This window comes from Apteryx mantelli, chromosome 2 (assembly GCF_036417845.1).
Source record: "Apteryx mantelli isolate bAptMan1 chromosome 2, bAptMan1.hap1, whole genome shotgun sequence".
Taxonomy (NCBI): domain Eukaryota; kingdom Metazoa; phylum Chordata; class Aves; order Apterygiformes; family Apterygidae; genus Apteryx; species Apteryx mantelli.
The window spans coordinates 140,941,903-140,968,323 of NC_089979.1; the positions used below are offsets into that span (position 1 = coordinate 140,941,903).

Consider the following 26,421-nt stretch of genomic DNA (forward strand, 5'->3'; position numbering starts at 1 on the left):
CTAGACAAAACAGTGAAAAATAGTCAATACAGAGCAAGATGCTCGGTTAAGAGGAAAAGGCAGCATAATTTAAAAGGAAGAGATATGGGGAAAAAGGGCAAAATATGTATCAGACAGAGGCCTGGACTGGGAGATGGAAACATTCATAAATATTTGAATTCTGATTAATGGGGAAGATGCAGGAACGAGTAACAGCAACATTGGAAGACGCCTCCCTGCCTCGGCAGCCTACGCGAGCGCACGGCCAGCTGAACGGCAGAAGCGGCTCTTTTAGGTTTTCCTTTTGACCAAAAGGGAGCAAAGCATCGGATCGCGATCTTCGAAGAAACAGAGGGGTAAAACCCGGCCGGGAGCGCGAGCCCGGCGGCGGGGCCCGCCGCGGCCAAGGAGAGGCGAGGGAGCCAGGCCGGCCCGGGCCGGGCCGGCCCAGAGCCGCACGGAGCGCGAGCCCAGTCCCCGGCGGCCGGGAAGCACCGCCCCGCCGCGGCCCCCTCCCGCCCCGCGACCAACGGACGGCGCCGCCCGCGCGGCCACGCAGCGCCGCCGCCCCGCCCCGCCCGCGGGGGGCGCTCGCGCACGGCCCCGCCCCCCACGCTCACTCACCGGCGCGCCCCCACCAGCCCGCCTGCCCGACGCCGCCGCCGCGCAGCCACCTCCGCTTCCGGGTTCCGTCACGGGGCAGCGCTCCGCGCGTGCAGTTAGCGTCACACACCTAGCCCACTTCCGCGCACCGCCCCGGACGCAGAGCGCTTTTGATGACGTCATGGCGCTGGAGGGTGGGGTGGGCCTTCCCGCTGCAGTAGGCGATTGGCAGGTGAAGGGGAAGTCCCGCCCGGACGCTCTGCCGTTGCCGCGGTAACGGCGGCGGCCCCGGTCGGCGCGGGAAAGCGGGCCGCGATGGGGGACGTGCACGATGTGCCGCGCCCGCGCATCGCCACCAGCCACCTGGCACAGTACATCGGGCAGCCCGTCTGCTTCGTGGGCCGCGTGGAGAAGGTACGGCGGCCACCCCCCCTCGCCGCGGCCGCCCTGCCCGCCGTGGCCGGGGCGGAGGGGCCGCCGCCGCTGGGCCTGGGGGCGGGCGGGAGCCGTCTGCAGCGGCGCTGCCGGGTCCGGTAGACAAGCGCCTGAACTGCTTCACAGCTCCGGCGTAAAAGAGCTACGGCTGTACCGTTTACAGCTGTATTTTGAGCACGCGGACTTGGTTTCTTTTGTAGATTCATTCTTCTGGGAAACTCTTTGTCCTTTCGGATGGAGAAGGAAAGCATACAACCGTGGAACTGAGCGAACCGGTAAGTTAAAGATCGCTTTGGAAGTAACTGGCATTGCTTCTTTCAGATAGTGGGGCTTTGTCTTTTCTGGAATCTGTGCATGCCGTGCATGTATTGCGTTTTTAGCCAGGAAAAAGCAAAATATCTCTCGTTTTCCCCCTTTCCACCTGTTTCTTTGTGCTGCTTGCTTCTTCAACTGAACTTGCAGTCTTGATGTTAATCAGTTCAACAATTTTCAGATGGTGTAAGAGACTCAATTCATTTCCCCTTTTCAGTGACATTGTTGGTTGGCTACTTTGTCTTACTCTATTCATTGCTTACAATGTGACATATTCTACTACATTTATTTGCTTTATTTTTGTTAGGCTTTTTTTTCCTCTCTCCTTTCTTTACTGACCATCTTTATATCCCTAACAGATTATTTTGGAAAGACAGTCAAAAAAAAAAAAAAACCCAAGAAGATGGTTTTCCCAGTAGTCTACTCTTGAGCTGTCATTTCACTGTCCTCTTAGAACATTTCCCGTAGTATTCCAGTAAACTTCATAATTAGCTTATGCATTCTTTCTATTAAAAAAAAATCATTAAGCAATTAAGCATTCATATGTTCCTTGCATATAAAGGAATAAGACTCTGATATTCTCTTCTGTCTTGCAAATATTTTCAGCTATCAGATAGTCTATATATGATGGCAAATGCTATGGCTTAACTGAATATATCCATAGTGTTTCTATCCATTTATGTGAATGAGTTGTTAAACACTGATAAATCTGCCATTTCATGTGAATTAATTCTGTGTGATACTCGCTGGCTTTCAAGATAGGAATGTCACCTTACTGAAGAAAAATGCAGTTGGATCTGGCAAAGACTTCTGTTTTATAAATGTGAAACTTGCTGTTTTCATCTTCATCTTGTAGGAAAGGCATTTTCTTGCAAGTTCTGCCTGTTTCTTAACTTTTCATGAGCTCATGAAAAGTCTTCTTGTTTTGGGTTGTTAAACTTCAGGTGTCAGCATCTGAGCTATGATTCTACAACTTTTTGTAAGAGTAAATGGGTGAAGCTTATAAATGCATAGTTGCATTAGGCATTTCACAGTCTGTGTTCCAGTGCTGTATGAACAGGTAAGGAAGGAGAAACTAGTGTGTGCAGAAATACCATGCCAGGCCCATTTCTCTGGTTTGCCTAACATAAAGGGAGAGATTTCTAGATTTGCTTATCAAATACTTTCTAACTTTCTTCCTTTGAGAGTTTCCTTTGTTTCTGTGTGTGCAGTCCCTGCTTTCAACAGAAAAACACAAAATTACATGGGGAGAGGGGAGATCTATTTCTGTGTTCCAGGAAGCTTACTAGATGGTTAAAAATAAGTATTAGGCTAGTATTAGAAGGACGTTATAGAAATAGTGTCACATTCTTAAAATGAGTAACTTAAAAAAACAGGTTAAATCTACATGAGTTGAATCTACATGTGGTAAGATGTAATTTTTAGCTTTTTTTTCTTCTCTTTTCTTACTCAACCAAAGGCTTAATGTCAATGTCCTTGTGTTCTGAATGCTTCTTGACAGATCACTTGAGAGAGTAATGCATTAAAATCTCCTAGATTCTTCTGCTGACTGTGTCCTAGATTACTATCTCTGTTCAGTGATTAAATGGCACAGTTGTATGTATCCTTACGGTGTTATCTTCCTTCTGATGTTTCTTCATTCTTTTTTTTTCTCTGTTAGAACTGAAAAGCCTGTTACAAAAACTGTACATCTGTAAATGACTCAAGGCTTTTGCTTTTTTTTCAGTCATATTTTATTGCATGACGCAGATCAGAATCTATTGTAATGAACAAACCTTCAGTTTGCTGAGAATTTCTAGCTCAAGTTCTGTGCAGAAGACACTGCACCTAACATGGTGATGCTAATGTCATTTTTGGTATGTTCTCTAGCTAGATGAAGAGATCTCAGGAGTTCTTGAAGTAGTGGGAAGAGTAACAAATCAGGCAACCATCATGTGTATGTCATATGTCCAGTTCAGAGAAGATAAAAGTCCTTTTGGTAAGTAAGAATATACCTTTATAATAAATTAATTTTGCATTCTGAACTTGCTGCTTTCAAGAAGGAAGAAGGGAGAGCCTGATAATCCTTTCTTTTGGACAGTGTCATTCTTCAAGCTGCCAGATCTGGAGAAGAATGTAGGAATGGACACTACCATGGGAAAAATTGGGAATATATGGGAATATACTGCCCTACTGCTAAACTGTAGGGACGAACTCAGAGCCTGAGCTGACCTAGATTACGGCCCTGGTCTAATCATTCCTCTGCTCCCAGCCACATGGTTCTTCATCTTCCCTTACCTTGCACTGGAGCTTGTTGATTGTGCAGTTGGCTGGCCTAGAAATAATCCTCCAGGAAATGAAAATTTGGTGGGCTTGGGCAGAACTAAGAAGGATAAGGGCAGAGGTGGAGAAGGCTCAGCTCTACTGCTCTAAAATAAGCAATGTTTTAATGCTGTCATTTGCTAGTGGGGAATTTAACCTATGCATCACAACCTTTTTCTTTGCCATCTTTCAGATCTGGAACTCTACAATGAAGCACTAAAAATTATTCATGAATTTCCTGAATACTTCCCATTTGGTCCTACAAGGAACAATTGATTCTTCTTAGTGTTTGGAACTTCAGAGGGACAACAATACCATAGCTCTCTTGTCTGACAGCATAAGTTGCATAGACTTCCAACTAATATACTGAAAAGATGCTGTTTAATATGCCATGTGTGGCCAGTGAAAAATGTTTTCATTGAAAATGAGTTTATTCAGCTAGAAGCAGAACACTTTTGCAGCAGTCTCACTGTTTGTATATATTTAACCCCTTTGCATCCATGAGGAATTCTCTTGCAAGATTTGAGTTGCTAGAAACTGAAGTTTTTGTAGGCATTTTTTGTTGTTGTTATTATTAGTGACTCTAGGATGCTTAGCAAGAAACTCCCATTGAAGACACTGGGGATTTAATGGAAAGATATATTTTTAAAAAGTCTCTATTTACTTTGATATAACTTTTATCTCTACACCCAATAAACTTCTGACTGCATTTAACTATTAGTGTCAGTATTATATCTTAGAGTGCAATTCTAAAACAGGATCACCACATATCATTGATTTTACTTCACACAAGTTATTTAATTCTAACATAATGCGGCATACAGGCTACTTGCCTTTTGCACTGATGTCAATGATGTTGAAAATGTCTAATTAGGCTTGGTGATTTCAAGCACTGAGTTCCCATCACAGCCCTCGTTCTTGGTGGGAGCTTAAGCAGAAGTACCAAGGGTTCAACAGGCATGTCACGACTACTTTAATCATACAAACCTCCACAGAACTCCCAACCTTGTTATTCTCTAAGCTACTTATAGTACATGACAGAACTCTTAGATCTCTTAAGGTAGCACAATCAAAGTAAAAATCTAACTTCTGAAATGTTCTCTGTGAATTAATGAATAGCATATTTCAAAGCATTTTAAATAAACCTCGTTAGTATCCATGTCAATTAACCTTTCATATGAACAGTTTTGAGTTTGAATATCTAGATATAGTGCCTTATTAAGAATGCTAGTTTTATGGTTATTTATGGAGAGACAGTTTGTAAGTGTTTGATATCCTAAGGAGCATTTTACTTTTTTTAAGACTCTTTACTCATGTATCAAAGTTACTGCCAACTCCAATACTACCAGAATATGTACAAGACATTAGTGGATTAGTTCATCCATCCATAGCAGGATGGATAATCAAGTTAACAGGTTATCCATTTTTTCTCTTCTGCAATTAGAAGACAGACAGTGCCAAAGTTATTGTCTTTGAGAAGGAGGAGGGCTTTTGAGGTATGAGTAAGTCTTGTACTGCAAACTAGAGCAAGAAGGTCCATGTTGGATGCTACCATGCATGTGCTGTATTGCTATCACTGCTATAATTTAGGGCTCAACAATGCTCAGTAAAACAAAATATGTCACTTAACTGTATATTTATTTTCTTAGGTATTTCCTAGGAGTCTTTGTGTTGTATTATTCTAATTTAGAAAATTGGTATGTTGTGCAGGTATATATTCTTCTGTAGAATGTTACATACAAATTGTTTTCAGTTACCTAAAGACTATCCAGAACTATTAAAATAAATTCTGCCACTAGATGGCTATAGCACTTTACCCCCACTATGGAGACCATTCTTGGATATGTGATCTTGTATATGAAGACTGGAATGCACCAGCATTGTAAATGATACAGTATCCCTGGGTCATAAGCAGTCAAGACTTCTTCCTGATCTGCAGTGATGAGGTATAATATTAGTAATTTCCCTCTGTGCTTTTCTTTCATCTGCTTCCCTACGCTGTGCCAAGGAATGTGATTAAATGGCCTACCCTTACTGTATGGCTATACTAACAGGGTACCAGTGTGTGGAAACTGGTATCATAGGGAAAGTAATGTCTAGGCCCTATAGTTACACCAAGAGGATCACAATGCAGGAAATTGCCAGGCATTCCAAGTATCAGAGAAAGGAATGTCCATGGAAATGGTTAACCCTCACTTATGGGGTTACTACACTGACGCATTAAAGGTGGGAGAAACTGCCACAAAGATTTAGCTTACCGAAGGGGAAGCGTCAGGGCAACCAGATCATAAATACCAAAAAAGGATATCATGTCAGCAAAACTTGGGCAAATAGCAAAAGTGTAAATAGGGGCTGCTTGTTTATTTGGGAAGAGATGACAGTGGCAAAGAGGAAGAACAGCAGAGAGGAAAGAAGTGATACAATCAGGGCTGATAGGGGGAGATACCTGTTGGTCAGCTCTGCACTCAGTAACTGTAGCTTGGAGCAGGACAATAAACCTCCTGTTTCCACTGCACTTGTGTGTGACTTCTGGGGCCTGGCCTGATCTTCCATGGCATTAGTGAGGAAACGTCCAGAGAACACCTCCTAGCACTGACAAGGGGACACCATCACATCACCTCCTCCTCCTTTACCATCTGGCATAGATGGCAGTATCCTGAGCTGAAGGGATCAGACTTGAGTAACTGGACTACTAGTCACATGGGTTTAGTTAAAACACTAAAATGCCATGATAAGTTATGTCATAATGATGCTGTTAAGAAAAACAAACAAACAAAAAAACCCCTGATACTAGTGCCTGCCTTGATATCAGAACCAGTGGAGAGTAAAATTTTCTGACCTGAAGTACATGAAATGCAGAAGCCTCAGTGGGCCTTGCAGGTGTCTGTTGGTGACAGGCTGTTATTTTACATGGTCAGTTTGCTGCACGCTGAACTGCAGGAAGAGGGAGGTATACAAACATCAATAAAAGGGATATTCTAGACATTAGCTGACACGTGGGGTTACAGCTAAAACATTGTGATAAACTATACTGTAAAGTGGTTTTAAACTACATCCACATTAAAAAAAAAAACAACAATCAAATCTTGCATTACAAATTGTCCTTTTTAGCACATTTCATAGCTGCCGTTCAGTCAGTGCATCTGAAAAATAATTTCATCTTGCTCCATACTCCTACAGTCACAATTTCATTTTTATCTTGCTAGAATATCCTCTTTTTTATCAACTGATCCTAATTTGGTTCAGAAATCTAGATTAACTCAATTTTTAATCCAAACACTTAGTTTTCCAGTACACAGAATCCAGCAGATACTAGGAAACGGTAAAATGTAAACATAACTTCAGTTAATGAAATGGCTGTAGCTATGTTTTTGGTTAAACGACAACAAATCACACGCACAGAGCAAATTTTTTAAATTAAAAGCAAAGCAAGGAAAAAAATAGATGATTAAAAGCACACACCTCTCATTTTATACTAATCTTTTACAAATAGTGAAATTACTGGCCTGAAAGCTTGAATACAAACTACAACAGCCAAAGCTGGTACTTATACCGGGTCAGAATATACACACATTCATAATCCAAAATGTTTCAAAGACATGCTGAGAATCAAAGTATGCTTCTAACTTAATGAAATGATAGAATTTGACACAAACAGGTATAGTCAGCTCTACAATGTTGTAAATGAGTTTTCTTCATGTAAGAAAATGAGACATTGTAAATCAGTTGCATTCAACTAGACATGTAATTTCTCAGGAAAATTTGCTAACCATTGTTACAGCACAGGAATAAAAGCATATGCTTGACACTTACAAAACCTCGTTGCCATTAGATGAAAGTTTTATTGCCCATATTTACACAGACGGAGTATTAAACCCCAGTTTACATTTATTAACGGAGGATATTTTAGATGGAGAAAGCTCTCTTAACAGCTGCAAAAATATTGGGAAGAGGAATAAATAGTCTAACAAGTAAAAAACATTTACTGGTCTTCTATGACAGTCTGACTTGATATTTTAAGTACCTCTTAAATTTGAACTTTAAAAGATCTTTGTCATTTGGCAAGAATTTTAGATCAGAGTAAATACAGCAGATAAATTTACAACATCAACATTAAATCAGAAAACAAAGTCCCAAATGATGCATCATCATGTACATCTATAGAAAATATGTTTTCGCATTCTATCTTGTTGTAACCACACTACACGCTTAGAACTAATGGTATATAACAGTATATTCCCTTTTAAAACACCAATTTTCACAGTCCTGGCAATATGGTACCAGTTTATTGCTAGCATTCCATTTAGTATTTCATAGCACACAAGTTTTAAGTAACTCATTTACTGTTTCTACCAGTAAATAAACACACCAAATAAACCAATGTTATCACATACCTTAAAACAGATTTTTTCCCTAATTTGTGTGAATTTTGTTGCCTACAAAAATCAAGGACAACAATACTGATTAGCTCCTGGCACAGTACTAGCAAGTATCATTGACTTTCTCAAGAGTTAATAAATAATCTCACTTTCAGCTGGTAATATGTCTACAACTACTTTTAGTCAATGACCTAAAGTTGTGCAACTTTTGGGGAGCAAACCAGTGTTCACCAGTGACCCGAAGCAGGTGTGCAAAAATACTGGAAAGAGAAATAAATATTCTAACAAGGAAAAAATATTTACTGGTTCATTTCATGCTTCCCAGCATATTTCAGAAGCACAGGTAAATCCCAATTATCCAGAAGTCTTTAGTATTCAAATATCTTTGCTATTCATTTGTAGTCAAAACTCAGCATGTAGTTTAAAACTGAATATTTACAAGTCTCCAGTCTTTCAGATTTCAGATCTTCACAGCACTATATTAAAAATAAATTAATCCAATCAACCCCCCTATAGTTTACCTGCACTTTGCCCTCAAACTGGCACATGATTTTCAGGGAACAGATGCAGATGTCTTGTTAGGGTCAACCCCCCCCATCCCCCCCAACTGTTTAACATTAAAATTCACATCAGCTAGGTACATAAGTGTATTTTATAAGTTCTTGAATTGCAAAAATGCTGCTTTACTATTAACAAAACTTGACAACAGAAAGAAATGGACTTTTAAAATAAAAATCTTTAGAATACAATTAGTAGTGGCACTTTGAATGAACTTAGAAGAAAATGACTGCATACAGGAGTGATCAATCAATGAAAGGAGGAATCCACAGCATGACTGTGGGATCTTTGACAGAGTACTCTTCAGGTGTTTACTTTGAAGGCCCACTTTCACTAAACACAGCATATAAACAGTTTTTTTGGAAAACAGATATAAGGGCACTACCCTGAAAACTTTGTTAAAAGTGCTTTGAATTTTAGCAAAGCTTCTAGGAGTGCTTTGGAGCTGAACTGCTTTAGCCTACTGAAGAAAGCCCACATAATATACCCAGAGGCTCCCTGGCTCATTTCAGGAGTATCTGTTTCTACCAAGCAGAGTCATACACGCATCAGTTTATTAATCTGACAGCAATTTATTTTTTCATAGTCAGTGAGTCACAAGCAACCTTCTAAAATATATGCTTGGACTGTTATGGAAATCCCTCAGAGCACCCCACATTTTCAAACTTAATATTTATACTTGGACAGTCTCTGCTGGAATGAGATTCCCTGTTGTATCCAACTGCATACACTTACATGAACAGGCAGAAACTGGGCACTCAGTATGGTCCCTAGACAGGGTAAAAAAGAAAAAAAACCAGTAAAATAAAACTAACAAGAATTTCCTAATCTGTAAATTTAAGCCTGTACAGCAACACGATATTCTCAAAAAACTCAATAGCATAGTAAGTTGCGCATACACTTTAAAAAAACAAAACATAACAGTAGATACTATAAAGGGGGCATATCTTATTCAGTGTAGCATACAAAATTTAAGTGAAATACTAAAGGTTTTTAAATCAACTTACCTGAACCAGCTGAGCATATGCCCAGCATGTCCACCATGTCTGCAGTTGTGGCACCAGGTAAACCAGTTGTTGAACTGGGCTAACTTCTTGTCTTTGCTAAGATCCACTTTTTCATCAGACTTGGATCCTCCTGTTCAAAGGCACACCCCCAACCCCCACAAATATGCTTGTAAATCATTACATTTCATTACATTTCAGTCTCAGTAACATTATTCAAATAAATTTGAAATTAGGAGCTTTATGTGAAGAAAGTGGCCTGATTTTAAAAGGAAAGTCAGTAAAATTACTAAACAGCTGAGAACTTGTGAAAAAACAAAACCAGAATTATACTGCTCAGCTATTGTTTCATATCTTACAGACATGCTAAACTTGCTTATTAAAAAGCTTTTACAGACATACTCTCTTTCAAGACTGATTTATAATTCAGTGATTGATTTTGGTTCCAGTGATTTATTGACCTGTTTTACTGCACATGAAGTATTCTGCTTTAGAAATATACCAAAACAACCAACAAAATCTAAGTTATGAATTGGAACAATTACAATATAAAGGTCATAACACAGATTAATGAAAGAAGGAGAAGATATGGAAGATATATGAATAGATGACAACTGCAAAGTTGTTCATGGCTGTAACAACACTGACATATAAATGCAGATAAAATGAAGATTTACATGTTGTATAACACTGAGCCCAAGACATTTACAACCAAGAGATTTTAGTCATAGTATTTCTTAGCTGTGATAGAATGACATGTATATTCTTTCATACTTAGGGACTGAAGGTATACCATATTAAATTTATTCTCTCTTCCTCTCCCAGTTAAAAATAATAATTTACATTCCAAGATTTCTGTACTCTCCCTACAATTCATCTTAAGAAGACACATTTCTTACAACTTTAAGACTCTGAATACTGAACATCGCAACACTTGAATATTTTTGTCTGCCTAAATCATGGAACTTCACTGATAATCTCATTGAAAAAATGGTCAAAACCAACTAATTGTGCATGCTGCCTTACACCAAAAACCAGAGACATAGGTTTCATCATAGAACTGGATGGGAGGTAAACAAGTTTTCAGTTATGGTCTCCCTCCTTCAAAATTAAGAGCATGAATATTTACAAGATGAGTAGAAATACAAAGAAAAAGGTACAATGGAAGATCTTCCAACAGGAACTGCTAATTTGACATCTAAATTAGTGCTCTAGCTGAATAACTTAAAACTATTATATCATACCCGGACAGCTAGAAACTGGTGTTCCCATATTTATCAAGCAAAGCGCACAGCGAGGAAGGGGTTTACGACAACCAGGACAGCTTGTAACCTTTGACTTGGTTGGTGAACCGCTAACTCCGTACTGGCTAAAACCTCGTCCCTGATGAGGAATAGCTGAACAGCTGTAAGAAATTGACTTTCCACAGAAATTGCAGCTCACAAACACCTGAAGGGAACAAACACCAATTAATGTTTTGGTTTCATTTTTGTTACAACTGTGAGTAAAGTTGTTCCAGACAAGCTAACAAAAACATATTCACCACTCTGTTAATCACAAACTAATTTATGTGAGAATTTTGTAAAATTGAAGCTCTACGCTACTGACTCTTTCAGATATAGAGGGGCATTAACTAACAACTTCTGCCTCCCTGCCCTTAGCTCCTTGCTGTTTGTGTTCTTAACATAATAGTTTGTCTCCTACATCTGAGAATGGTCAGTAGAATTGGCAAGCTGGAAAAATGCAAGTATTGAAAAGGCAAACACACTGTTACTGCTCTCCTCCTTTATAGCCAGTAAATCGATGCCAGGCCAAACAGCATATACACACAGCTTCTATGTCTTTCCATGCAGCTTATAGGAGGGGCATAGTCCCAGCTACTCTAGAGAGTGTGCTGGAAAGCTAAGGTTACTTGTGAAGGTGTTCCTAACATCTCAGCTTATAGATTCGACATGCAGCTCAGGGAAGTAGGCTTTTATGATACCCATTTACCTCAAAAGCACATATAAGTATGTATAACTGCTAAGATTTGGAAAGGTATTATTTAAGATTATAAAAAGTTGTATGTGAAAAAAATGAAAGAAATGAAGTTTACTCTACTTACTGTACAATTAAAATCACGTCTCTCCCTCTCTATAGTCAGCTGACCTGCTCTAGAGTCCCCAGCATGAAGATTTTCCTAACAATTTTTATCTGCATACCTTATGCTGCAAGTTGCAGCTAGATATTGAGGAGCACATACTTCAAACTCTTTAGGGGCCATTTATGTTAATCACAGAAAGAACAAGTGGTAAATTCAGCTCCCTCACACTTGGAGCAGTATAGCTGGAGCTCTCCTTCAAGAGCTGTGAAGAATGCATAAATTAAAAACAGCCTTCCTTACAGACCCTTGGGTCACTAGGGCTTGCTATGTACATACTTGACAGACATGAGAGAATGATAGAGGGAGGTCAAGCCATTGGATCTAAAAATGCTACCAGATGTTAAGCAGGTAATATTTGGACAGCGATTCAGTTTCTGGTTTAGGTAATGTTCTGAACTGATAATGAGAGTAGCTGTTGTTCGGTTTTAGTTTAGATTCAAGGGCTTCAAAATAACTGTGGAAAATCAGTTCAGTAAAAGCAAAGCCACTTGAACTGGTTCATGGTTTAACTCCCTGATTTCAGCATCATCCTCTGCTCAGCTGGATGAAGCATCTCTGATTTTGCTTTTCAACATGGCAGAAAAAGAAAACAGTTCCCACAGAAAAAGTACTGAAAAGTTTCTGAAAGACAAGTTATTATTGGTAAGAAAAAGGCTTACGGGGAAAAAAAAAGAAAAGAGAACACTTGAATAAAAACTGTAGGGAACTGATTTCCAAGATTAGATACGAAGAAAAGTAAATCTTTTTGCCATATTTTCCTATTCTTGAACTATCAAAACATTTACTTATTCCTTTCCTCTAAATTAACCTGAAGAAACATGGCTACATTTTTAGGGTAGTCTTAGTCCAAAGCTTCTTTTGCAACATGAATCCTCATGAAAACCAAGGTGCAGCTAAAAGCTTTTTCTACAGAAGTGCCAAGCCTCCCTCCTTTCTGGATTGGCCACACTTCTTCATAAAAGAATCACATTTACCTGGGCTAAAGGTTTTGAACTGGGATCCAGCTTACTCCTATGTATATCAAATTCTGCACGTTTATGCCAAAATCTCCAAGCATCTAAGAGATTCCTGTAGTTCTCAATCCAGTACTGAACCCTCTCATCCTTAAGCACATCTGATGGAGAACCCTAAAGCAGGCAGAAAAAAAATGCCAGACACAGTAAACATTCACAATACAAGTTACTCACTTTTGAAAAAGGTTTTACATGGCATACCGCAAGATAAGTGTAATGCATCTGGAAAAAGATGAATTTTCTGCTAAACAGTAGCTTAAGTTTGCTAAAACTTAATTTTCTTAAGTCTGCCTCTCAGGTTGAAAATACTTGTGCTGCCATATCTTCCTAAAAACTCATATTTGTCAGATCAAGGATGATAAAAAATTCTATCACATATCAGAATATATATATCATTGTTATCATTAAAGCATGTTTTGAACCTACCAGAAAACATACCAATAACAAACAAGAGAATTGGTATTCCCAGCTTAGCTAGTGAAAAGAACTATTTTCCTCTTTTTGCTTTTTTTTCCCCTACTATCTCAAGATGTTCTAACCAGAGAGAGCAAAGGTGTGTATTTGCAGCTTCAGATGGTTCCACAAACCAGACATGATACTGCCACAATATATTTCCTAAAAATACTTTTTAGTTCACAACACACTGTACTATAGTGCTAAAGAAAGTTTGTTTAGTTCTCTTACGTAAAGATTTATTTTTGAGAGAAACACTAACCTGCAACATACAATAGCTTGCTGTCTGGACATCTCCAGTTCTGTCAACATAACTTTCCATCAAGTCCACTCCATCTTTTGTCAGTCCTGTTAACAGTATTCCCTCCAAATTCCCAGCTTCTTTCATTTCATTTGTCAGCTTTTCAATAAACCTATTCAGCTATAAAAAAAAAATTACTTAACTTTTGCCTTCTGTTCATCCCTTTCTAACTCATTTCTTTTGGCGTATGACAAAACTTTCAATGATTTGAGTAGCTTTCTCTTTTGCTAACAAAATATTCTATTTACATATTTACATTCGCATAAAAGAAAATATTCCTACTGTAAATTCAAACCTTAATTCAAGAGAAGGTAAACATCTAGAAATAAAAGTAAGTTTCACTGAACATGTTTCAAAATCAAAAGACTAAACCATGTTCAGCAATTAAATGTAAGCCACACGAGAAAGTATGGCTGAGAAACAAGCTGTGACACACTGTGACTTAATTTCAGTGGCCTTATTTCCTGGGGGCTGGACTCTTCATCATCATAGGACCTGACTAAATATACAAGATATGACCTCAGCATGGTCTGTTGCAGAATCAAAAGTAAATCACTACAAAATTTATAGCACTTCCCCATCAAATATTTTATACTATGAACAATATTGAGTGTTTATCAAATGTATATTACTAACAATTATATAAGTACAAATAATCTCCAGTGAGATAGACATAGAGTTAATACAATATAATTTAATAAACTAGCATGTCATTAATAGTTTTTTGGGTTTTTTTTCAATTATGACACAAATCAAACTGAAGGTACAAACTGAAGATCAAGTTATACCGCAGTTTATTTCTTATTGTGAGGAGAAATACAAATCATTAATGATTCATTGCTTCCACTGTTTACCCCCTCCTCTCCAGAGTTTCTTCAGTCTGAATAAAGCCAGAGTTTAACAGTTTGCTCAAATGTGCAGCCGCAGACTTACCTGAGCATCACTGAGGAACTTACAAGCAAATGCCACTCTGTCTCGCACAGCTACATTATTTTCATACTTGGGAGAGAAAAATGGGAATACTACCATCACATGCAAATTTCCAATTTTTCAATACGTTGTAAAAATCAAAACATTTGTCTTATTGTATAGCTAATACTATGAATTTTATGATTTACAAAGAAAGTATCACATCTGAGGAAAGGTAATGCTAATAAGTATCAGCTGACTTATTTATACTCAGATATATATTTATTTTAAAAAGTGTGGTTTACTTTTCCATGGCAATTTTATACGAACTTCAGAAGATGTGAAACTATCCTGTTTACATATTATTTCAGCAAAATAAAATTATTTTAACAAATAAATATGAAAGAATAAGATAAAATTCAATGAAAAGATAGCTTAGTAAGAGTTCTGTGAACTTCCCTGTATATTCTGTTTCCTTTTTTTCCATTATCAACTTCTCTCCCTTTGCCAAATAATTAAACAGAGGAAAGAAATGCATTTCTAAGGGTTTAAGAGTTCCATGTTGAATTTTAACAGATTAACTGTCTTTTATAGTTCCTCTAAAAATTGTATGAATTATACCTATATTTTGGCTGCTTACACATCTATTTATTTATTTAATTCACTAATGCAACATTCACTAATTAATTTTTTCACTAATATTTTTTCTTCTGTTTAGAAGAAAAAAACATATTGGCCAGCATCAGGAGAAAATAATACACTCTAATCTGATTATTTCATGGAGTTCATATATAGCACTTCCAGTATGCATGTACGTATGTGTGTGTGTATACACATATTATTTAAAGGAATTTTAACATAACAGAAATTTACTTAAAGGAATTTTAACATAACAGAAATTTACTCACCAAAACACCATCATATGAACCTGATTCACTTGTCAGAAAAGCAAACATGGCACACAAGTAGGCATTGTTCAGTTGCAGTCTTAAAGTGCTGCACATTTCTCTCCAAAGTGAGCTCTTCTCATCTGTGTAGCCTGATAGAGCCATTGCTACGACATTAAGGTTCAGATCACCTGATTTATTAAAAACAATCAATGAAATAATATGCAAGTTTAGGACTTAAAAATCCAGTTAAAAACATAATTGAAAGCATCATTTTGAAATAGAATGTTTAGTCAAAATGCAAGACCAAAGGATGTACAATTATCACTAAACAAATAAATTTGCATACGCCAGCATTTTTTAAGTTTCTGCTTTAAATGCCTTTGTTCAGCTAAGCTACCAAATCTCAAAAACACAAGCCCACAAGCATGACTACCCGAGTTATGCTTTCAGCAACATCACACTGGTTCTGGTATTTCGGAATAGTTTTCAACTGCTATATGCATCACTACTACTATCAGAAAACATTGTCATTACCATAATTCACATCCACAAGAAAAGGTAGGATTGTATGTATAGCCATTACTTAACAGAGCTAGCTGGAGGATGACAACTGAATTTCGTTACAGCTTTAAGTTAATAAATTTCCTAAAAACATTAAAGTCTATTTCATCTATATATTCATTGTCATAAATTTTTTTTTTTTTTAATTCAGAGATGACCAGTCTCCAGCCTGGACCTCTGAACCTTTCCTATGTAAAACACACACAGACACACATATATAGATCCTCCCCCCCAATATTAATTAATATTTCTCAAATATTAAAAGAACCTTAACAACTCCCTTTGTGTTCAGAATCATACCTATCCACCTATAGTTATTTTTGTTGCAGTGCCAAGACAGGCTTTTATAAGAGAACACAGATGCAAATCAGAATCGTAGAAATAACACTGGCAAGAAAACAGAACAAAAACACTTCCAGCTGCTGGCTATAAAAACATTAACTTTTCCCTCATACATTGTAATTCTGCCCAAATATTACTCCAAAACAAATGTTTTCTGCAAATCCTGAATATTATGTTTCAGTTATTCCACAGCCATAGCACTGGCAGAAAGCAGCACACAGCCAAATAGAAACAGTTATACATGACATCTAACTAACGTGCATGTCATTAAAAGATTAAAAAAAAAAAAAACAAACTCACTAGTCTTGAGTATAACACTTTTTTGGGTATGTATCAATAGGAAGTTCTAAAACATACAATCTATCTTAACTAGAAAGTATGGCATACAATAGTCTAAGTTTAAAAATGCATTAAAGAAGGGAGTCAAAGATCAGCATTTGTCAAATTCTCAGGCTCCAACCCAACCACTGCCAAACTCAAGCAGGTATTTAATAAGACTGGAGGTACCTTTTTCATCCTGCCTTACAGAATTTTGTTTACAGAAAAATCTACTAAGATGATAGATAACTCCAAAATAAAAGATACTAAGCACACTACACACCTTTTCCCGAGGAAGCACCTTTATTTAGGATTTGCATTGCTCGCCGTATGTCCAAGTTGAAAAGTGCTACAGCAGCAGCGCGCTCCCAATCTCCTTCCTGTTCCAACGAACTTAAAAAAGGTTCCACATCTAAGTCTGTTCCCTTCTTTATCCACCCACAGAGCTGCAAAGCCAAGGATCTCTCCTCACTGAGATACTGAATAATATCTGCCTGTCTATCAGATCCACTCCTGCTCTGTCTGAGGTTCTCTGTTGTTCCTAAAAAGGGAAAATAACTTAAATCACGATTTGAATAAGAATTTAAATTGCAATTGTAACGCTTTGCTTTCAATAGTAAAGCAGAGTACAAAAGCTGAGTATCGTATTTTACTGCTTCATCACCACTAGTAACTCAATAGTAAGGAGCAGCATACACAAGAGTTTATTTTGATCTGCTAGAAATCATGCATCTAAAGTTGACACATATTTCCCACTAAGTCTTTTTCTCTAAACCCTAAGATTTTGGATGTTCCTGTTAAAAAAAAAAAAAAAAAAAAAAAAACGATATGACTGATCAGCGTGCTGAATTTGAAAATACATAATACTCAGTCAAGCACATGCTCTACTGGTTTGCTTATTCTCAGCAGAAGTGAACACGCTAGAAGCTTCTCCAGCATTGAAAAGTTATGTTTTGCTCCAAGTAAGTATTTATAAAGCATACAATGAATAGAGAAGAAAAGACTGAAATAACAAATTAAACTAATAAATACTTCACTGAGCATGAGAGGCACAATGTGATGCACAAGGGGCAATTACGACTTCGAAATAAGATAACCTATTTGAATAGATACATAAATGCATTTATTACATTAGCAATAACTACAGTAAAGACAGTTTTCTAGAACTACACCCTTATGTAGAACTTAGAAAAATATAACAAATTATTACAGGAGGAACAAGCATTTTTGGTATCACAGTCAACACACAAATGTCTGAAATAGTTCAGTTAAAGATTTACCTCAAACACTTAGGTATTTTGTTTTTATGACTGACTTTCAAAGAACACCAAAAATTCTGGAAATTACTGTAATACAAACTGTTCAGTTATATATATATATTAAATCACACACAAAAATACTTTCTGTTTCTATATTTTTACATAGCCTCTTTTAATAATTTTTGCAAATGAACCCACAAGTGCATCACTGCGTAAATATGCTATAATGTATTAAAGCTGGAACATTCTTACCCAAAGACGACTTCACAATTGACTTAATGCCAGCATAAACTAAGGGACCTTTGTTTCCTGTAAGTTTTTGATCCATATCTTCAGTATACTGCTTCATAAGTATTTTCATGTATAGGAAGCTTAATTTTTCCCAAGTATTTAGAAAACATTTTTTAAACTAAAAGATCATATGCTACTAACATACACAAAGTATTTACAGGATGTTGCATTATTTAAGACTTGAATGCATTTCGTATAATTGGTTTACATGTAAAGGTATATTATTTCTTTAGAAGTAATACCATAAAATAATACAGTAATATAAAGGATATAATGCAGAGTGTACCAAAGTGATTTCAGCTGAGGATCCTCATTTCCAGCTAGGAGGTGATTTCTCCAAACTTGTTCAGTATCAAGACCATATCTTGATAGAGCTCTGAGCCGCATTTTGGTAGCTATGTCTTTTTCCAAGTAACTAGCCTTTCCTTCTTCTGTACATTCATATAAGTGTCGTCCACAAGCCCACATTAAAGATGTTACTGGACTCCATGCAAGAGAAATCCTTTCAAAAACTGTGAAGTCAGACATAGTCCTATTGGGAGTCACTACCACCATTCGATTTTGACTTGTGGGATGCCAGGCAAATGAAGCAATGTAGTTTTCACATGGTTGGACACTTCTTTCAATTATTGTAGGCTCAGTTTCATCACCAATAGGTGTAGGAGTATGCTGCATGTCATACAATCTAATGATATTACTATCCCTTGTTAAAGTAGCTAACAGTCCAGTTCTTGTTGGACACCATGCTACTTTTGTCAGAGGTTTTGGTTGCTCTGTCAAGGTCAAAACAGGCTTTTCAAACTTTCTTAAATCCCATATGGCAACCTGACCTTCATAAAAAGAAGCTACACGATCATGGAAATATGGATCAACAGTCACTCCCTGAACAGCCTTGGTGTTTACAAATATTTTTTGGCTTGTATTCCTTAGATCAAAGATAGCAAGATTTCGGTGCATTCCAGCTAGAAGAAGCTTCTGATCCCGTGGAAGCCAACAAAGAGAGAGACAAGCATCATTCTGTCCTAATTCATAAAGTGGCTTTGTTACTACCAGTCCTGCTTCCGGATCTCCTGCTGAAAGTCTTACCTTCTCTGTAGCAACTGCAGTCTCCAGGGCATATTTGCTACTAATATCCCAGATCAATACAGAAAAGTCAGCTCGGTGTTTATCTAATCCAGCAGCAAGCCAATTACTGTCTAGTGGATTCCATGCTAGGGTGTTACATTGTCGTGCATGCTTGGGAACAAACTCTTTGCCTATCAAATCTTTAGATTTTGAGTTGTGATCTTGACCAAGGCTAGTAAGCACCACTCGACCATTGGCTTGTCCAACAGCAAGAAGACATTCAGGATCATACTTTGGATACCAAGCCACACATTTCATATACGGTGTATCTGAATTTATTGACAGTAACGTAGCTGTAGTTTCTTCTGATAACCGCAGGGACCCTGCCTTCAGTTCTGAACTTACAGCAGATTCAATGTGGTAAAGACTTAATTCTGAATCACATACAACAAAACGGTCAACATGGTGTGGGGCCCAAAGAATATCAGGTTTGGAGCCACTCATATTTAGAGTATGTTTACAAACAATTTAAACTCTTGTAGGAGGATTCAGGTGATATCCATTCATATGGAAACTGTTGAGAAAATAATTTGTAGCAATGTTATCAAAAAAACAAATTCCTTTGTAATCTGAGATCATACTTAACAAAGAACAGCATGGTTCTGAATTCCTTTTAACCCAAGGGTTTAACAAACCTTAAGCACTCTCCACATTACATCACTTTCCCTGTAGCATGCTTTGTTTTTGCTGGACTATACCTCCTGAGACAGAAACCAGCATAGCCATCTACAAATTAAAAACAGGATTTACCATATTTACAAAATCCATACCAGTATTATTTTGTTATTATACTAGTAAGAAAGGAACAACTGAAATGTGATGTGGCATGATACATGGGTGCACTGCTGGTAAAGAGCCACACCCTAGCACATGTACAAAAAGATTCCTCTGCCTAATTTAAGTGCACCAACTGACAGAAAATAGAGTCTGCCTGTTTTCTTTGGAGGCTTTTCTATAGCTTAAAAAGGCTGACTCTCTTTCAAGATTTGTATAGAAACATAACTTTCCACACCTCATCTTATTCTATTGCTCCTAATTCTACTTCCTGCCCCAATGCTACCTTGACTTTGTTGATATGTCACAGAGTGGTGTTCATAAACTTAGGCTTATGCTAATTTTCATTTACATTTTCAGCAGCTGGATGTCCAGACTCATTACGTGTGCCTACATACAAAGAAGGGAATCCCCAAACCCCATAACCTTCTTCTAAATTTGCGAAGAAATATTTAGTAGATGGGGAAAATATTAAAACGAAGCACTGTTTCCCTCCTCCAGGCCTCCTTTCTGTGTCTGCGGGTTACTCTCCCCCACCCCCGCGGCTCCTCAGCCCGACTCCTGGGCGCAGCGGGACAGCGCAGGGACCCCTCGCCCAGAGCCCAGCCCGGCCTTGCCTCGCCTCGCCTCCCTGCCGCTCCGGCGCAGCGCGGCTCCCGGCGCGGAGGCCCGCCGTGACACAGCGGCGGCGGCGGCAACGAAGCGGAGCACCACCCCCCGCCCCGGGTGCGGCGGCTGCTCACCCACCCCGCGGGGCCTCCGACATCGCCATCGCCGTCGCCGCGCCACCGGCGAGGCTGGGACCGCGGCCCAGTCCGGCCCCACCGGCCCAGGGGGACCGAGTGAGAGCGCACAACGACTTCCGGTTGCGGGGCAGCGGGGAAGAAAAGCTCCTGACACTTCCGGTGCGGGAGGGCGGAGGGGACGGCGCTCCGCAAACTACTTCCGGCCTGCGGAGGCGCGCCGTCACTTCCAGTTTCGGGCCGGGGCGCTGCTCTCTGCTTCCATTGGCCCAGCGGAAGCCCCACCCCCTCATGCCGCAGAGCGGGTCGCTGCGAGGGGGCGGGGCCTGCCGGCAGGCGGTGCGAGGGGCGGGGCCGAGGCTGTCGCCTTCGCGCGTGGGTGTGAGGTGGTGGCGGGTCACGTGGGAGGGCCTTGCCGCCTCCAGCCCTTAAATTCAGCAGGAGCGGCAGGTCTGGGGCAGCTCCTGGTACCTTGGTACATGGATATGGGTGTTTCTGAATGAAACTGAGACTCTCAGTTACCTGTGTTTAAACAGACACCTTCAAAATACACATAGATTAGCCCACGTAGAATCCCAGATTGGGTTTATGTGGCTTGGTTAAAGTTGAAAAGCTTGGCTTTTTTTGCTTGTTTGTTTAGGGTTGTTTGTTTGTTTGTTTTAATGAAGATACAAAAATTCTTAGGGCTGAGTAGAGGTTGCCCCGTGAAGGTGGCATAGCTAGGAAAAAGATGGTGGGAGACCCCCTTCTGTGTTTAATTTGTTGAAATACTCTTACTGCTCAATGTAAAGTTGTTCGATGTCTCTGTCATGATTAAAAGGTGTGTGCTGATAAGCATGCCAATGACAGAGGTGGAGAAAGGGTGACAGTGGTAAGGGCACCTAGATTTTACAGGTAACCGGAATTAATTAGCAAATATGGAACAACTAAACAATCTTATTTACTGAAAAATGCAATGAATAATAACTGAGATGTCAAATGTAAAACCAGCCAGAAGACTGTATTCAGCTTGTATCCTGCTGTTGCCTGTTTACCTTCCAAATGGTTCTCCAGAGTCTTTCCAAGACAGAATGGGGATGTGACATAGGTTTCTGGTAACAGTTCTCCTAGCTTCTGAATTTTCTGGGTGCCTCTCAGGAACAGCAATGTAGCAAATACAGATTTACTCATGTGCATATGCAATAAATTCAGTACTCCTGCAAACATGAAAAGAAAGTTGGCTGTGATTGATAAATAGAGCTTATAAAAAAATCTGTCAAAACTTTTGCACGTGGGAAGCTTGGGTGATTTTCTAAGTAAAATTTTAATTTTCTATGGTGCAGTTTTACTTTCCATGCAAGTAATTCTGTGACTATTAATGCAACTGAAAATTAAATACTTCTGCTCCAAATGGTCACGCAGTTGGGATGTGTTTTATATTAGTCTTAGTCCACAAAACAGATGCACCACAACTCAAAACCTCTTTTCTCTCACCAATATGGTAGAGAAGGTGCTGAATAATGGGATGTCCAGGCCAACTAGAGAATCTACTTCTGTAGGCAGAAGATGGAAGATGACAAGTGACCTAAAATCCCTCTGAAGTACTTGCAGTGATGTATCTTTGAAGTCAGAGTTCTTCAGAAAACAAACCAAAACACACCTAAAAAGTTTGGGCATTTTCTGTGTGGAAAAATATTCTCTGATCAGTTCTATCAGTTAATACTTATGAATAGAGGGCTGATACTAGAGGCTTTGCAGATAAAGGCACCATAGGAGCCCATGGCTCTTGATGTGTTCTGGCAGAATATTAGGTACACATTTTGAGGAAGAAATAATCCCTGGAACAGATGTCAAAGATATGGTATTATTCTCCAACACTGGAACTCTTTAAATCAACTAAAAGAAATGTTTATTTTATTTACATATTTTAAGGATATGGTGCTGGAATCAGTTGCTGAAATTTTGTCATGTAATACATACATGGTCATAACAGAAGAATAATCTCTTTTGGCATTTAAATGATGCAGTCTGCTTCTCTTCTCTGGTTTTTGGGTTTTTTTTTTTTGGGGGGGGGGAAACTTAAACGATATAATTATACTCCTTAGCATATTGGGCACAGATGGCATGTAGGGTGCTCCAGAATAGAAAGTTGATGGTCCTTTGAGCTGGCCAGCACTTATCAAGTATTTTTCAGTGCATCAGCAGGGAAAAAATGCATGTTATGGCCGAAAAAGACATAAGTGCCAATAGGGGTTATTGATAAGTAGAGTTTGCATCTATAAATGTGGTAATTGAAGTTAAGAAAGCACTGACAATATTTCATGGATATTGTCCCTTAAACAAATGACTTCTTATTTCACCCAGATATGTAAGTTTGGCTAAATGCCTAACCCCTAGTTTCAATTTTGATTAACAAAACATGAATACAGTGCCAAAGGGATTCATAAGCAAGGTAATCTTCATTATAAGCAGAGAGGCTATTCATTTACTTATTTGTCCTATAAAAACGTATTTTCAAGTCATCTTGTCACTTGAAGTTTGGTCTTTGTTTTGCTGCTTAAATGCATTGGAAGGTAAGAAATTAATAGTTTAGAGCATTTTTCACAAATGAAATTATATGAGTACTGTACAGAAACAGTAAAATATACATGTTGCTCATGTTAATTCTAGTTGTATTACTCTTTTGTTTGGTGTATTTTTCCTTTTTATCTTCTCAGAAAAATATAAATAAATTTGTAGCTACTGAAAAAATACTCAAAACATGTTTAATAAAGATGTTTATCATACTGCTAATTCATTGTGTAATTTTGATGTTATTTGAAATTATCTACTCTTAAGGTCTTGGCAGTTTTGGGGATTAGTGTATTTGGGAATCTATATTGTAGAAATTAGTTACCATATTGACTAGTATTTTTTATTTTCCAAATAATTTTGTATACCTGGTTACTAAGAGTTCATAAGGTATTAAGACTTAGAATTTCACATGTGAACCAGTGCCTCTAAAGAAAAAGAGAATGTGCACTCAGCTTTGTAAACTTGAAAGTAAATCCATGTATAAAGTTCAGTTTAGAAATATGTACAGTAAATTCAGTTTATTTGTTAGTAACAGCTTTTGAAAAATATTTTTTGTTTCTGCTATTGATACTACGGTAATAATAGAGGTATCATCTGCCTATCTTAGAACTGAAAGTTAGATAGTCTTTAAAAAATATAATAGGAAAAAACATGTGTGTTCAACCTGCATTTTCTCTCAAAGAGCTCTATAGATGAGCTACAGCTGAGATTGTGCTGGTTGCTGTGATTTCCTACTTGTAATTAGTAAGTTGTCACTATTTTATATGTGTTATTCTTCTGAGTAGAATCCAAAATATGTTCAATGGAATGCTCAGTTCTGCATATAGAGTATGTGTCTCTATATATTTGCTTGTTATCAAAGTACCTATACTTTCCTTTAAAAGGAGGAGTAAATCATCTGATTCTGGGTCAGAATCACTGTGTGGTTAAAAAATTAAGCTTGCTGTTTTATGCTTTTGGCTGTCTTCACGCCCCAAATGGTTTATGGACAAACCAGAAAGAAAATACAAAAGCCAAATGCTCTGATACAGAAAGATGACTGTCCAGGTAAAAACAATTTTGTTTTTTTCAGTAGACAGTAATGTGTGTATTGCACTATGTTCCACTGTTTATACCTGCATTTATATAATTTCAAATGAACATAGATGAAACTTAATCACTATTTTTCACATTGGGAAATTATGAGAATGCTCATAATTTTTACTGAATTAATTTGCTGAACAACCTGTCATGTAAATTTAGGGCTAAGAGAACTTAGGCCTTTGGTATGCGTGGTTTTAATCGAGCATGGATGACTTGCTGTGATAAATTTATAAGGATGTAATTTTGAGCAGAATTTAATCACCATTACTTTTTGCAGAAAGAGGTGATTTAGTGGGAGAAAGGAGGAAGATACAAGGCTAGAAATGGTCCAGTGAGTTATCTAAATTCTAGGGCACAAGTTTATATAATGTTCATTGATGCATCTCTGCAACTTTTTGTTCTATTACAGGTGATACGTATCTCATTGATACAGTATTTATCTTGGACAACTCAGAAAATGAAAAAAATGGATTGCTGAAAGCTCAGAATTACTTGACAACGTTTTGTTGATGAAACAAGTTAAATCTCAGAAATATAATGTCAAACTGGCAAGTATGCAGTTCAGCAGCACAATCAGCACTGATCATCCCTTTACAGCTTGGAAAAATGTGCAGAATTTTAAAGAGAAAATCAAGAGTATGAGTTTTATTGGCCATGGCATCTATTCCTATTATGCAATTTCCAATGCTACTCAACTCTTTAAAACTGAAAGTCATAAGGGAAGTGTGAAAATGGCTTTTTTGATGACTGATGGTGTGGATCATCCAAACAGTCCAAATGTCCAGGGTGTAGTCGCAGCAGCTAGAAATTTTGGAAGACCTTTTTTTTTTACCATTGGACTTTCTAAGAAAAGGGCCAGTGCAGAAAAACTACATTTGATATCTTCTAACTTTCTTTTACCTTTTCTGTTCCTGGATGATCTTCATCTGATGGATGAGATGACAACAAAGTTGGTAAGTAGCTAGAAAGGCTACACTTTCTTCTTTCCTAACAGTGACAATTACAGTTTACTTTGGTAGGTAACATAGTAGAGGTTTGCAGGCTAGTAAATGAGTGGGAGAGGAGCTGTTTCCAGTTCAAGGGTCAGGACAGACAAGCTACACTTGATCTGCAGTGATTCTCCTACTGGACCAGTTCTACATTTCTTATTCCTTCAGTCAGTGGTAGTTTGTATTGCTAACATAGAAACATACAGCAATAAGATAGCTGTTTGCATTTTTAAAGAACTAGATTTGCAGGGTATGTTGAAAGTGAATTATTCTCTGTAGGTGTCCAAGGCCAAACTTCAGATGTTTTAAACTTCTGCCTAATTCTGGAGGTATCTGAACTTTCCTAGGCAAAGGAAAGATTACTGTGGGCTGTGTCCACTGATCACTGCTGCCTCTTGGCATATGCACAATTCTCCAAGTGCTAAGTGTCAAAAGACTTGATACAGATCTTGCAACTAATTTGTGGTTAACAGACTGAAGATACCCAGTTATTTTGCCCCTATTCTGAACATACCTAGCTCTGTAAAAGCACAGCCAGCAGCAGGTACTCGCACCTGCACCCAAAAGTCTAGTGGAAAGTGCACTGGTGTCCAGATTTCATATGCTGGTGGGCCACTTTGCTTCTGATAGGGACTTTAGAGGGGTGTTATGCTGTGGTTCTTTCCATATCTGGTGACTCAAAACTCCTGCTGTGTGCAGTACAGTTGATCTGAAGAAGTGCCATACGTCTGTCTTTTTCCCTACAAGTCTTATCAGTATCTCTCTCATTCCCTTTCCTAAATCTTTCCTGGTGTTAATTTGTATGTATTGTTTAGTGTGATACTTCAATGTTTTATTTTCAATTTACAGTCTGTTCATAAAAGGATATATTGTGCAATGCTTTCTCATGTTGGTGAATCAGTCTTTTATAATATGTGCAACATTACTGAGTAACTATTAATTATTCTAAAAACTATGTAAAGGTTAGTGCTTTTCACTTTATTTGCCATTTGCCTTGAAAATACTGCAGCCTGTGAAAGCAATCTGATTAAAAAAATAGATCTATCACATCTATTATCAAGCTAATGTATTCTTTCTTCCTTTTCCTTTTCAGGAGGACTTAC

The 26,421-nt window shown here is 38.3% G+C and overlaps 2 protein-coding genes across 3 annotated transcripts; one reads left to right on the forward strand and one right to left on the reverse strand.

Annotated features, from left to right (window-relative positions):
* The first annotated feature begins 823 nt into the window (after positions 1–823).
* Positions 824–4,344, forward strand: RPA3 (replication protein A3). Its single transcript, XM_067291659.1, has 4 exons — positions 824–996; positions 1,218–1,292; positions 3,199–3,307; positions 3,824–4,344. The coding sequence occupies exons 1-4, from the start codon at positions 898–900 to the stop codon at positions 3,904–3,906; spliced, it is 366 nt and encodes a 121-aa protein (XP_067147760.1). The 5' UTR covers positions 824–897; the 3' UTR covers positions 3,907–4,344.
* A 3,105-nt stretch (positions 4,345–7,449) lies between these two features.
* Positions 7,450–20,816, reverse strand: MIOS (meiosis regulator for oocyte development). Of its 2 annotated transcripts, XM_067291660.1 has the most exons (11): positions 20,698–20,816; positions 18,324–19,690; positions 18,013–18,111; positions 16,785–17,042; positions 15,299–15,468; positions 14,415–14,480; positions 13,443–13,601; positions 12,689–12,841; positions 10,816–11,020; positions 9,575–9,704; positions 7,450–9,337 (listed from the first exon to the last, which is right to left on the reverse strand). In XM_067291660.1, exons 2-11 carry the CDS (start codon positions 19,618–19,620, stop codon positions 9,241–9,243), a joined length of 2,634 nt encoding a protein of 877 aa, XP_067147761.1. In that variant the 5' UTR covers positions 19,621–19,690; positions 20,698–20,816; the 3' UTR covers positions 7,450–9,240. The 2 variants fall into 2 exon arrangements, with proteins under 2 accessions (XP_067147761.1, XP_067147763.1); XM_067291662.1 differs by lacking the exons at positions 7,450–9,337; positions 10,816–11,020 and having other exon boundaries at positions 9,580–9,704.
* Between the last annotated feature and the right edge of the window lie 5,605 nt (positions 20,817–26,421).